This window comes from Plectropomus leopardus, chromosome 17, assembly GCF_008729295.1.
Source record: "Plectropomus leopardus isolate mb chromosome 17, YSFRI_Pleo_2.0, whole genome shotgun sequence".
Classification (NCBI taxonomy): domain Eukaryota; kingdom Metazoa; phylum Chordata; class Actinopteri; order Perciformes; family Serranidae; genus Plectropomus; species Plectropomus leopardus.
This window is the reverse complement of record NC_056479.1, coordinates 8,135,932-8,150,499: the sequence shown is the minus strand read 5'-3', so window position 1 is coordinate 8,150,499 and position 14,568 is coordinate 8,135,932. Positions and strand designations below refer to the sequence as shown.

The following is a 14,568-nucleotide window of genomic DNA, read 5'->3' as shown; positions in this document are numbered from 1 at the left end:
TGATTTAATAAGCCATTCTATATTGTTTTCAGGCCATTTTTTGACATGTCATATTTTGACATTTTTCGCCATACTATAGCATGCGATTTTTGGTCGTTTTTTTGACATGCTAAAACATGATGTTTTTTGGTTGTTTTTAGTCCTTTCTTCAATATACTACACTATATCGTGGTTCAGTATGCTATTTTATGTTGTTTTCAGACCTTTTTTTGACATTTCAGATTTTGACATTTTTCGCCATACTATAGCATGCGATTTTTGGTCATTTTTTTGACATGCTAAAACATGATGTTTTTGGTTGTTTTTAGTCCTTTCTTCATATACTACACTATAACGTGGTTCAGTATGCTCTTTTATGTTGTTTTCAGGCCTTTTTTTGACATGTCATGTATTGACATTTTTCGCCATACTATAGCATGCGATTTTTGGTCGTTTTTTGGGCATGCTAAAATATGATGTTATTGGTTGTTTTTAGTCCTTTCTTCAATATACTACACTATAACGTGGTTCAGTATGCTATTTTATGTTGTTTTCAGACCTTTTTTTTTTTTTGACATTTTTCGCCATACTATAGCATGCGATTTTTGGTCGTTTTTTTTTGACATGCTAAAATATGATGTTTTTGGTTGTTTTTAGTCCTTTCTTCAATATACTACACTATAACGTGGTTCAGTATGCTATTTTATGTTGTTTTCAGTCCTTTTTTTGACATTTCAGATTTTGACATTTTTTTTCGCCATACTATAGCATGCGATTTTTTGGTCATTTTTTTGACATGCTAAAATATGATGTTTTTGGTTGTTTTTAGTCCTTTCTTCCACATGCTACACTATAACTTAACGTGCTATTTTATGTTGTTTCAAGGCCTTTTTTTGACATGTCATATTTTGACATTTTTTGCCATACTATAGCATGCGATTTTTGGTCATTTTTTTGACATGCTAAAATATGATGTTTTTGGTTGTTTTTAGTCCTTTCTTCTTCAATATACTACACTATAACGTGGTTCAGTATGCTATTTTATGTTGTTTTCAGGCCTTTTTTTGACATGTCATATTTTGACATTTTTCGCCATACTATAGCATGCGATTTTTGGTCATTTTTTTGACATGCTAAAATATGATGTTTTTGGTTGTTTTTAGTCCTTTCTTCCACATGCTACACTATAACATGTCTTAACGTGCTATTTTATGTTGTTTCGAGGCCTTTTTTTTGACATGTCATATTTTGACATTTTTGCCATACTATAGCATGCGATTTTTGGTCGTTTTTTGGGCATGCTAAAATATGATGTTTTTGGTTGTTTTTAGTCCTTTCTTCAATATACTACACTATATCGTGGTTCAGTATGCTATTTTATGTTGTTTTCAGACCTTTTTTTGACATTTCAGATTTTTTGACATTTTTCGCCATACTATAGCATGCGATTTTTGGTTATTTTTTTTGACATGCTAAAACATGATTTTTTTGGTTGTTTTTTAGTTCTTTCTTCCACATGCTACACTATAACATGTCTTAACGTGCTATTTTATGTTGTTTCGAGGCCTTTTTTTGACATGTCATATTTTGACATTTTTCACCATACTATAGCATGCGATTTTTTGGTCATTTTTTGGGCATGCTAAAATATGATGTTTTTGGTTGTTTTTAGTCCTTTCTTCAATACACTACACTATAACGTGGTTCAGTATGCTATTTTATGTTGTTTTCAGGCCTTTTTTTGACATTTCAGATTTTGACATTTTTCACCATACTATAGCATGCGATTTTTGGTCATTTTTTTTGACATGCTAAAACATGATGTTTTTGGTTGTTTTTAGTCCTTTCTTCCACATGCAACACTATAACGTGTTTTAATAACCCATTCTATATTGTTTTCAGGACATTTTTTTGACATGTCATATTTTGACATTTTCGCCATACTATAGCTTGCGATTTTTGGTCGTTTTTTTGGGCATGCTAAAATATGATGTTATTGGTTGTTTTTAGTCCTTTCTTCAATATACTACACTATAACGTGGTTCAGTATGCTATTTTATGTTGTTTTCAGACCTTTTTTTGACATTTTTCGCCATACTATAGCATGCGATTTTTGGTCATTTTTTTGACATGCTAAAATATGATGTTTTTGGTTGTTTTTAGTCCTTTCATTCCACATGCTACACTATAACATGTCTTAACGTGCTATTTTATGTTGTTTCGAGGACTTTTTTTGACATGTCATATTTTGACATTTTCGCCATACTATAGCATGCGATTTTTGGTCATTTTTTTGACATGCTAAAATATGATGTTTTTGTTGTTTTTAGTCCTTTCTTCCACATGCTACACTATAACATGTCTTAACGTGCTATTTTTATGTTGTTTCGAGGCCTTTTTTAGACATGTCATATTTTGACATTTTTCGCCATACTATAGCATGCGATTTTTGGTCGTTTTTTGGGCATGCTAAAATATGATGTTTTTGGTTGTTTTTAGTCCTTTTTCTTCAATATACTACACTATGAAGTGGTTCAGTATGCTATTTTATGTTGTTTTTCAGGCCTTTTTTTGACATTTCAGATTTTGACATTTTTTCGCATAGCATGCAATTTTTGGTCATTTTTTTTACATGCTAAAACATGATGTTTTTGGTTGTTTTTAGTCATTTCATCCACATGCAACACTATAACGTGTTTTAATAAGCCATTCTATATTGTTTTCGGGCCATTTTTTGACATGTCATATTTTGACATTTTTCGCCATACTATAGCATGCGATTTTTGGTCGTTTTTTTGCCATGCTAAAATACGATGTTATTCGTTGTTTTAAGTCCTTTCTTCAATATGCTACAGTATAACGTGGTTCAGTATGCTATTTTATGTTGTTTTCAGACCTTTTTTTGACATTTTTCGCCATACTATAGCATGCGATTTTTGGTCATTTTTTTGACATGCTAAAATATGATGTTTTTGGTTGTTTTTAGTCCTTTCTTCAACATACTACACTATTAGGTGGTTCATTGTGTTATTTTATTTTTTTTTCAGGCCGTTTTTTGACATGTCATATTTTGACTTTTTTCGCCATACTATAGCATGTGAGTTTTTGGTCATTTTTTTGACATGCTAAAACATGATGTTTTTGGTTGTTTTTAGTCCTTTCTTCAACATGCTACACTATAACGCAGTTCAATATGCTATTTTATGTTGTTTTCAGGCCTTTTTTTGACATGTCATATTTTGACATTTTTCACCATGGCAAAAATTTCAAAATATGACATGTCAAAAAAAAAAAGGCCTGAAAACAACATTAATTGTCTTATGATGACACACTATAGGTTAGCACATTGAAGAAAGGACGAAAAACAACAAAAAACATATTATAGCATGTCCAAAAATTGCATGCTATAGTATGGTGACAAATGTCAACATATACCACGTCAAAAAAGGCCTTAAAACAACAAAGAATGTCTTATGGAGACACATTATAGTGTAGCACATTGAAGAAAGGACTAAAAACAACCAAAAACATCATATTTTAGCATGTCCAAAAAATGACCAAAATCGCAGGCTATAGTATGGCCAAAAATGTCAAAAGATGAAATGTCAAAGAAAGGCCTGAAAACAACATGGAAGAGCATGTTAAGACACGTTATAGTGTTGCATTTGGAAGAAAGGACTAAAAACAGCAAAAAACATTGTATTTTAGCACGTCAAAAAATGACCAAAAACCGCATGCTATACTATGGCAAAAAATGTTGACATATGACAGTCAAAAAAAGGCCTGAAAACAACATAGAAGAGGATGTTTAGACACGTTATTGTGTAGCATGTTGAATGAAAGGACTAAAAAAAACCAAAAACATCATATTTTAGAATGTCAAAAAAGTGACCAAAAATCGCACGCTATAGTAGGGTTAAAAATGTCAAATTATGACATGTCAAAAAATGGCCTGAAAACAACATAAAATGTCATATGGAGACATTTTGTAGTGTTGTATGTTGAAGAAAAGACTAAAAACAACTAATAACATCATATTTTAGCATGCCCAAAAAACAACCAAAAATCGCATGCTATAGTATGGTGAAAAGTGTCAAAATATGACACATAAAAAAAAAAAGGCCCGAAAACAACATAGAATGGCTTATTAAAATGAGTTATAGTGTTGCATGTGGAAGAAAGGACTAAAAACAGCCAAAAACATCATATTTTTGGCTGTTGTTTGGCTTGCTGAGACATGTCATAGTATAAGGCTGTTAATAATGTTGGGAAAAAAAAGGCCAGAAACGTCATAATATAGCGAAAAATGGCATAAAACGTTATACTATAGTATGCTGTCAAAAACACCATATAAATGTCATACTACAGTATGTCATCAAAAACAGCAAAAAAGGTCATACTATAGTATGTCTTCCAAAATGGCACAAAAGCGTCATATTTTAGTATGTTATCCAAAAATGTATTAAAAAAAATTATATTATAATATGTCGTTATAAAAACTCCTCCTCCAGTCATCATTTTACATGATTTTTGGCTGTTTTTTGTCCTTTCTTCAACATGCAACACCATAATGTGTCTCCATAAGACATTCTGCGTTGTTTTCAGGCCTTTTTTTTTTTTTTGTTCATATTTCTACATTTTTCAGCTTTGTATAGAATGCCATTTTTTTTTTTTTTTGACATGTCTTTTGTTTTAAGTGCAACCCTATAACGTGTTTCAATAAGCCATTCCATGTTGTTTTCAGGCTTTTTTTGACATGTCATATTTGACATTTTTAAAAACTCTTCCTCCTCCAGTCATCATTTTACATGATTTTCAACATATCACTTTGCTAATGAAAGATGACTGTGATCTAGTTATCTAAGTGCATGTAAACCCACTGATTGTAAATCTGTAAGAACAATAACTGTAATATCAATTTTGGCCTCTCTCTGTCTCTTAGACATATGAGACCCTGACAGTGCAGTTCAGGTTCAGGTTTTGGTTCCAGTTTTATTAAATGAGGTTCAGGTTCCTTTAATAAGGAACCTGAACCTCCATTTGTCAGATGTGTTAGTAGCACTAGCAGCCAATAGAAATCATTGCTAACTGGCTGCTAGCTGATAAGCTCTACAAAAACTGAGCTATTATCAATATTATTTTTATATTTTTTCACTAGTCTAAAAAAAAAACCCAAAACAAGTTTATCTGTGTCATTTAACACCAATTTATTTGCACTTAAAATTCCTTCTTGATTGAGCTTACATCATCATCATCACCATTACATGGTATTTGTCACTTCCATTTGTTTATATTGTTAAATAACTAGGCAAAAAACAAACAAAAAATAATTTTCTTAATGTATGAATATTCAACAAATAATATATTTCTCAAAATTGAGAGAGATTATCAACAGTGAAAGGAATCAGATTTTTTACTCTAGAAAACGACCGGCAGTTCTGAGATGCCAAAAAACATCCAAAGATAAGAAGTTAAAGGAATACTTTACTCACAAAATGATCATTTGTGTATCAGTTACTTAACATGTGTTATCTTTATTTTGTAAGGAAATTTGTTTTTTTCTTGAATAAAAATGGTGTCAACGTTTAACAGCAAAATCATACCAAAGTTTCAATCAAAGTTTCATTTATCCGGTCGTAAGCTCAGTTCCTCACAAACACGCCGTGCCTGGGCGCTCGGCCTGAGCATTGCAAACGCACGTGCACTCGTCTTCGCGTACAACTGAACTGACAAGTTTTAAATCAGAATGTTTTTTGCAAAATACATGTGTTTGGGAAATACTGAGCAGATGATGAGAGAAATGACTCTCGGATCACATTGCAGAAGTTGTGTGAGAGTTTGTACACGGATGTTTTGATACAGTTTTGCTGTTAAATGTGAACCCCAATTATTTCAACTCATGAAAACGGTTTGCCTTTTCTTTTCTTATTCTTTGCTCACCGTGGTGGCAAGCGTGAAAAAAAAGTTGTTTTTTTTTTCATGATTCAGCGTAACGCATGGTGAGTAACAAAGGGTCATTTTGAGGGCGAAGTATTTCTTCAATTCAACCGACTCCCTTTACAAAAGATGTAAAACAGAATATGTGACAAACAAAAACAGGTTGGATACTGTCTTTAATCGGACTATCTCACCCTGAAACTGAGTGGTGATAACTGTTCATCTTACTCCTCCTCCGAGCCTGTGGAGACACTCTCGAACAGGGCCGAGGTGTGCTGACCCAGCGGGTTGTAGAGGAAGGCTTCGATCTCTCCACCGCCGTTGCTGCTTTTCTGGAAGTGGATTTCCAGCAGATCCTGCAGGGTCTCTCGCTCCATGATGGTGGGGATTCCCGTCAGCAGCACCGTCCGAGGACACACAGACATCTTAGTCTGGAGGGGGAAAAATACAGTTAAAATTCCAAGAAAGTGGCAACAACAGGTCATCAAGGAAAATCCGTAAGTTTTGTTTCTCCCCACAAATGCTCACCTTTAAGTTTGTGATCTTTCCGCTGAGAAAAGGAGTCACCCTCACTGTGTGCTTCTTCTTCTGTTGTAGCTCCACCTCATGATGCTCTGTATCCGTCAAACCTCGGGCAACTGGTGGTAGAAAATACAAATGTGAGGAACTTGTACTTAACTTGAGTATTTTTGTTTTCTTCAACTTTATAATCCATCACATTTTCTCTCTTTTTAAATAAAAATATTGTTACTGAAGTCAAAAAAACATACATACAAACATACATACCCTCATACAGTCACACACTCCCACAGACAAAGAAAATAAAATGACAACAGCAATAATAATTATAATAATAACAGATTACAAATCAACCGATATACATGAATTATTATTATAAATAATAAATACAGAAATAAAAATATGACATTGAAATAAAAATTAGATTAGAAAAACAAACATCAAAGTGATAAAATAAAATGAGATTTAAAAAAAAGGCAAAGTCCACAGTGTTCTGAAGAATGACCTCCAAAATTGACTCCTTCCTACTGAATTTCCCATGAAAAAATCAGCTGTAATTGCTTTCCATCATAATCTTAGTAATAAATATAAAGGACAGAGGCTCACTGTGTTTCTCCACAAACGTGAGGACCACAGTCCCAGAATCAGGCAGCATTTCACATCTGTCCACCTCTCCGCCTCCGTGTTTTCTCTTAGAGAAGTGGATCTCCAGCTTGTTCAGCAGCGTCTCGGTGTCCATCTTTGGCAGGTTGGATATTAAAATCTGCTGAGGACTCACCTCAGTGTCTATCTGCAGGACAGACGGGCACAGATCACTCACAGGACAATACTGATAATACTGATATTGATCGGAGCTCAGGGAGGAGTAACGGGAGCTCTGTGTTGTACCTCCACCAGCTGGGGCATCATGAGCTGAACTGGCCGGGCCTCCACGGTGATCCTGCACTCTGATCCCAGATCCACCTGAAGCTGCTTCATGTCCAGGATCTTTCTGGCCACTGATGGCAGAGAGAACGCAGGAGTTACATCAGCACTTCTCATGCTATCTTCAACGACATCTTACACTGTATTGTGACTTTTCTAATATTATTTTTGACTATGACACTTTTATGCTACAACATACTAAACTATGTTTCTTTCTAAATTCTATTTTGGGGATTATACTAAACTATGATTTCTATTTTTTTTTGCCAATGTGGACAACATACTATGCTACTATTTGTGTGTGTGTGTACAAAATTATCTGAAAAATAAGAAAAATAAAGAAAAGAAACAAGTGTAATTATATACAGTATATGCATACATATATGCATATATATATACACACACACAAACACACACAGACATAATAACACAGTTTTAAATATACAATTGCAAGAATTATCAACAGTTTTCTGGACATTTTTTCCTTTTTTTGGATAATATTTTCTTGTCACATTTTACTGTTTTTCTTTTGTTTTTGTTTTTTTTTGTTTTTTGTTTTTTGTTTTATTTTCTGGACTTTTCTTGCCAAGTTGCTTCTTGCCTCTTCTCCGTATCAAGAGAAGTCAAACCAATTTTTTCAGGTTCCAGAGGTATAAATGCTTGTAAAAGGCGTCTGAACGTGGCACTCCAAAACTGATGTTGAGACAGGTTTTAAAGTGTTAAAAGCTGCATTAAAGTACGCTGATGTCATTTTCTGAAAATATCAGACTATTCTAACTTTTCTGTTATTTAACTTTACCCACTTAGTCCTCTTTCTGATGACTGTATATCAAAACGTCATTGTGTACATATTTGGTGGCAGCTTGAAGCCAAACTCACCTATGTCTTCCTCAAATGTAATCAGCGCTGTCCCACCCTCCATGGGGTAAATTATCCGTGGCTTCATTTCAAACGTTTGTGCGTCAGTTGCTTCTCCTGTCAACCCCATGAAGACGACCTTCTTCTCTGGCACAGCAGTGAACACCTGGAATCAAATGCAACATGGTTATTGGAGGTGTAACAGACTGACGGCAGGCGACGGCGTGTTGAGTTAATAAATGTACGTCAGTCTGCTGCTTCAGGTGCTCCTTTATGGCCTCCTCCTCCTTCAGAGCTTCCTCCACTTCCTGGATCTCCCTCAGCAGTTGGATCTTCTCCTGCTTCATAAAGTTCAACTTAGCCTGCAGGGGGGGAGAACTTCAGGTAAATAAAGTAAAAGCACATATCTAAAGTGGCAATTCATTAAAGGGATACTTTGCAAGTTTTCAACCGGCTTTGAATCTTATCAATGTGGATAGCGTGTGTAAATGAACTGTGGTAAACTTCCCCACATCACCCTGCTCATCTCCGCTTTTTAAAAATAATTTCTCTTTTCACTTTTGATTGCGATGAAAGGGCCCATTCATTTCTGTGAAAGTGGGATAATGCACGCAGAGAGTTTGGACCCTGGACTGAGAGTTTTCACATGATGTACTACTTCCAGCGCCTAGTAGATCGCTCGGGAGGACACATCCACGTCTTAGTGTACATCATTTGTGAGACTGCTGTCCAAACAAGAGTTTGAAACAGAACTTTCAAAATCCTTCAGGAGGTTTGGATTGGTGGATTACATGGCTTGTTGGAGTATCTGGGGTAGTTAGATCAAGCATTAGTCACCCCACCATGATCCCCACCGGTTGCGTTTTGAGTGAGCTGGAGTGGCAAGAACGAGGAACTCCCGCTAATTACAGAATCACGCTGATTATATCAGTACAGAAGAAGAAGTAATTACTCCATTCATTCCATTGATGTATTATAGCAAAGTCCATTCACTCCCACAACTCCCAATAAATTGTTCCAGCCATTTCCTTTCCTTATAAAAGGAAGTGTGGTGTCTTAAATTATTTTGTGGTTTTCCACCTCCATTGTGATCTTCTCTTCGTCCATGTTGGCGGTAATGACCTCCGTAAACCTCTGACCTGATGAATCAGGCCTGGATCCGCGTATTGTGACGTTTTGTTGATGTAGTTAATGAGACGTAAACACGGAGTGTTTTATTCTGAAGATTCACCGGATGTTTTATTGTTGTATCGCTGTCTGATTTCCTGTCTGCTCTGTGCTCAATTCGGCTGAATTTTGCAATGCACTCCGGCATCCGGCAAAAATAAGATCCTTGTGTATCTGATCTGGACTGTCGGAGCTGAGACCGAGTCGATCCACAACGCAGCGGAGCCGAATCAGACATGGATACTGTGATCGTGAACTAAAATGTGGCTCAGGGGAAAAGATGGCCGGTTGTGGTCTCCTGAGTTGAAAGTTTGAGCCCCGTTAGCAGAGCGACTGTGCAGCAGTGAATATTAATAGATAACATTTTAACAGAATAAATCTAAAATTTGCGAAAACAAAACGTGCAAGATAAGGAGACGATTGTGTCACAAACAAACAAAATATACTTAAATACACTTAAATATTACAATATATCATTACTCTTTATTGGACAAAGTATGTTATTACATCTGTTTCTAAATTACCTCAGATTTTACTTTTACATTTCTTTACTTTATTTACTTTTACTTAAATTCACTATCAGCAATGACGTCTGTCAAAAACACAACTGATATATGAGTCAGGCCGATATTCCTTAATTTCGACTGACGCATCTGCCGATACTGGTTTTACCTGTTTCGGGACCATGTCACCTGATTTATAGGCCAAAACTTCACATGCTTTAAAACTTAAAACTTTTTAAAACTATAACTCAACTTTATGCGCCTTAATTTGTTCGGCAATATCACAATCAGTGTCTACAGTGTATGAATCTACAGCCAAATGATATTTTATGGCATTGATAAAATATCGGCTGATATATCTGTTTGCTCTGCATATGTAAGGGTCATATGGTTTTGAAAGGGAAAATTCAGTATCAGCAGTGACGTCTGTCGAAACTCGACTGATATATGAGTCAGGCCAATATTCCTTGATTTTGACTGACGCATCTGCCGATACTGGTTTTACCTGTTTACCGGGACCACTTCACCTGATTTATTTGCCAAAATGATATATCTCTCACTTTTACACACCTTAATTTGTTCTGCAATATCACAATAAATGTCTTAACTGTATGAATCTACAGCCAAATGATATTTTATGCCATAAAAATCAAATGTCACCTGCTCCAGGTCATACTTGAACCAGCAAACTCAGGAACAGTAACTACCTGCTCTACTCACTGAGCCAAACCTCCAGACCCTTCACATGATTTCGACATTCCCTTTAGTTCTGTGCTTTGGAAAGTGGCAGCTGTCGAAAATTCAACTGATATATGAGTCAGGTCGATAATCAACTAAGTTATTGGCAGGGAAAATTCAGTATTCAGTATATGAAAATTCAGGAGACAATTGTGTGTTTTTTAACTGTTTTAAGTGTTTGTAGTAAGGTACATCATTGATGACTTGTATAAGCAGAGGAGACAGATATATCAGCCGATATTTTTATTTTATTTATGCCATAAAAGTCAACTGTCACTTGTCCAAGGTAAGGCTTGAACCAGCAACCTCAAGCACACTAACCACCTGCCCTACCCACTGAGCCAAACCTCCAGACACTTTGCATGTTTTCCACGTTCCTTTTAGCTCTGTGCTTTAGAAAGTGACATGAAAACTCAACTGACATCTGAGTCACTGCAGTGCTCGGGCCCTAATAATGAATCTTCTCAAGTCAGTGTACTAACAGGATGCAGTCATTTTGATATGTTACAAAGTATATGATTTATAAATACAAGTGTCTATGAGAAGGTTTTGCTCAATTACTTTTTTTTGTCTTGGTCACACTGGAATCAGTGTCACATTCTATCTTAAAACGCTAACGAGAACACACCAAGGACAGGGCCAGGAGTAGTTTGCCTAAAAGATTCAGCTAACAAGTTTGATGCCCATTAAAAACTGCAAAACTGATACAAAATATCAGCCATCGCCTGATTTATTCTGTAATATATAAGTAGACGTTGTCAAATCCTGCAGATACATACCCTAAACTGATTCAGACCACCTTAAAGATGGTTCAAGACACTAGAAGAAAATCCAGAATCTGCAAATATGCAACTATTATTTTAATTTCAAAAGTTTTAACTTATAACACTAGATGTCTCTTAAGTCTCACTCTGAAGTCCAATCTAAGTCTGTGTGCACTCGAGGTTTATACATGACAAATGACCAATGACTATCCGAATAGTTGCCAATAAATTCCCAGTCAATCAGCTGATTAATGGACTGACTGTTTCAGCTGTAACTGTTTTTACTGTTGGCTACTTTAATCTATAATAACATTTGATTATGTTATAAGCTCTTCTTATGTCTGTGTACGAAAATCTGAAGTTATAAAGGAGCAAAAGCAGACGGATAAATGTAGTGGAGTAATAAGAACATTTCTCTCTGCGATGGAGTGGAGTAGAAAACAAAATTAAAATAAAGTACCACAAATGTGTATTGAAGTACTACAGTAAGTGTTTTGAAGTACTACAGTAAATGTATTTGCATTTCACAACTGCTGCACAGTGAATCTCAAATATTGGTGCAAATTAAAAAAGAAAAAAAGTTTAAATAAAGACACCTTCTCATCTTCAATGCACTTTTGGTATCTGCGCTTGTCCTCTTCCAGATCCCTGGTCAGTTTGACTGAGCGCTGCTTAAACTTCTGAGTCATTTCCCGCCGTTCATCTCTTGTAATAATCAGCTCCTTCTGCTCCTGGATCAGCTGTTCATGTACTTTCTGTAAAAATACAAGCTGTGTTCACTAACATCTCATTTTACTATGCTGTTCTCTAATCTATGTACAAGACATTTATTTAACATCAAAAAGTAAAGAAATGTGGACATTTAATACACAAACTCAAACTACACAAACTCTGAATTGTCCCTTTAAAATTTACCCTTAACCGACTAGGAAAGTTATGTTCTGGTTTATTTAAAGCACTCTGTTTTCAGTCTTTTGCTTATCTCATGTGCTGCTCCGTGCACGGAAAACTCGTTCAAACACAGGGTAAATTATACTCTATTTTACTTTTTAAAATAACATGAATACACTGCAGGCCACGTTTTAATACTATCTGATTAAAGATGAGTTTCAGTGCACCTTGTAGTTGTCGATTAAAGCTTTGATTCCCTCCAACGTCTCCTCAGATGGTTGTGGTTGCTCCACCTCCATAGAAAAATCCTGAAACATAAAACACACAGTAAAGGCACTCCGAGTATTTTTTTTTAATTATAATAATAGTAATATTCCACCACGACCCAGAGTGTATAATGCAGAGGAGCTTTGAGTTACATATTTTATGAGGATAATATAATAATCTTAGAAGTAAATGGAATATTATAATCAGTGGTGGAAAATAACTTTATATGCTGCTTTATACAATTTTGATGTACTTTCCTTGAGTGGTTCCATTTATTTTACTTTATACTTCTTCTTTCCACCAGACAAACATTGTACTTTTCATTCCACTACATTTATTTTAAAGTGTTACATACTTTGCAAATTCAGATGTACATTATCAATAAATTCTGGTTTATTATTATGGATACATATATTGCTTAGTTTACATATAGTAAAAATGCATTACTATTAATACCATTACGAGTATTTTTAACCAATACTTCATTTTTGAATTAAGGACTTTTACTTGCAAGAGAGTATTTCTACACTGTAGCATTTCAGCTTTTACTGAAGTAAAAGATCTGTGTACTTCTTCCACCACTGATCACAAATATGTGATAAAAATCAAAAATGTTTCAGTGATGTAAAGAACAGTAGTTCAGCCCACATAGTTAATGTAAATGACAGGAACATTATAGATACATTGTTAGGTTAAAAAAAACAACAACATGCAAATATGAGGAAGCAAAATGACGTCTCACCTCATCTGACGACATAGTGAAGAAGTCTGGAACAGTTCACAAAATATGAGTTTTTACACGCTGAGAGAAAAAGTCAGTGAAATGTACTAACACATGCTTAACAAAGACGGGGTGTCATTAAGGACAATCACTGTTAAACTACACTTTTAGATAGACTGTAGGCCCTGCTTTAGACAAACCTCCGCCCAAACATAACATACCTTAACATACCTTTAAATACCTGAATAACTTTAAAATCCACGAGACTTATGACATCTGAAACTGCCGCGATATCTGCATCTTGATGTAAACTAAACGGTGTTTTATTTGAAACGCAGCTGCCTTTGGGAACTTACCTCCAGTCGACGATCTGTGCTGAGTACTCATTTATTCTTTCAGTTTCTTTTTCCCAGCAGCAGAGAGAAGGAGAAAAGCCATGAACGCGCCTGCGGCCTGCAGCAGGGGGCGCTGCTGCATTCAGGTGCTCTCTGAAAGAAACGCTCATTTTCATGACAAGAAGCACAAGTCAAAAGTTCAAACGTATGCATCAAGATAAAGCACCAAAAATAAAATAATTCATTTTACAGAATAACCCGTAGCAGAATTATAGAATGTTGGCTTAAAAAATGTAGTAAAGTAGAAATATAACATGGCATTTAATGTAAATACTTAAAAGGTATAGGTACTATGCACAGGGTTCCTGCAGCTTCAGGCCGGTAGATTTAAGACTTTTCAAGACATTTTTAATGTCACTCAGAATCAAATTTAACACCAGTTTACCGATTTATAATTTTTTTTTTTTTTGTCCAGTGAAAAAGTTTTATTATCTACATCAAATGTTGAATTTTTTTTTAGAGCAGACATATGAAAGACAATGAACAAATATCATTTCAGTATGTATTTGGCACCTAAAAGAAGTGTCTGGCATTTCTGAACCGTTTTCTGGGTGATTTTGTGTTTCTCAAAAAGCATGTGAGATTCCACTGATTGGATTCCTATCATTACAAACTGAAGCAATGGGATTTATCAAACTTCATTACAATGAAAAACAAATTACAAATTGCATTCAAACTTTACAATACAATGTCAAAAAAATCATAAAATCCTACTTTCCATGTCTAAGCACTTTTAGACTTTTGAAAGACTGATTTAAGTCAGTTTAATAAAAAAAATAAGGCCTTATGTTTAGATTAATGCATTGAGTGCCCTTTAAGACATTTTAAGAATTTTTAAGAACATGTGAAAGCTGCAAAAAATCACACAAAATAGTGCCAGTCCACAGTCTATGGTGCCAGTATTT

General features: G+C 35.0%; 1 protein-coding gene across 3 annotated transcripts; it reads right to left on the bottom strand.

Moving 5' to 3' along the window:
* Nucleotides 1-5,169: 5,169 nt before the first annotated feature.
* Nucleotides 5,170-13,673, bottom strand: ifi35 (interferon-induced protein 35). Of its 3 annotated transcripts, none has more exons than XM_042505834.1 (10): nucleotides 13,625-13,673; nucleotides 13,290-13,315; nucleotides 12,508-12,588; nucleotides 11,986-12,144; nucleotides 8,463-8,579; nucleotides 8,239-8,383; nucleotides 7,324-7,433; nucleotides 7,042-7,225; nucleotides 6,445-6,554; nucleotides 5,170-6,347 (listed from the first exon to the last, which is right to left on the bottom strand). In XM_042505834.1, the coding sequence occupies exons 1-10, from the start codon at nucleotides 13,653-13,655 to the stop codon at nucleotides 6,141-6,143; spliced, it is 1,170 nt and encodes a 389-aa protein (XP_042361768.1). In that variant the 5' UTR covers nucleotides 13,656-13,673; the 3' UTR covers nucleotides 5,170-6,140. The 3 variants fall into 3 exon arrangements, with proteins under 3 accessions (XP_042361768.1, XP_042361769.1, XP_042361770.1); XM_042505835.1 differs by lacking the exon at nucleotides 13,625-13,673 and adding an exon at nucleotides 13,500-13,618; XM_042505836.1 differs by lacking the exons at nucleotides 13,290-13,315; nucleotides 13,625-13,673 and adding an exon at nucleotides 13,500-13,618.
* Nucleotides 13,674-14,568: the final 895 nt, after the last annotated feature.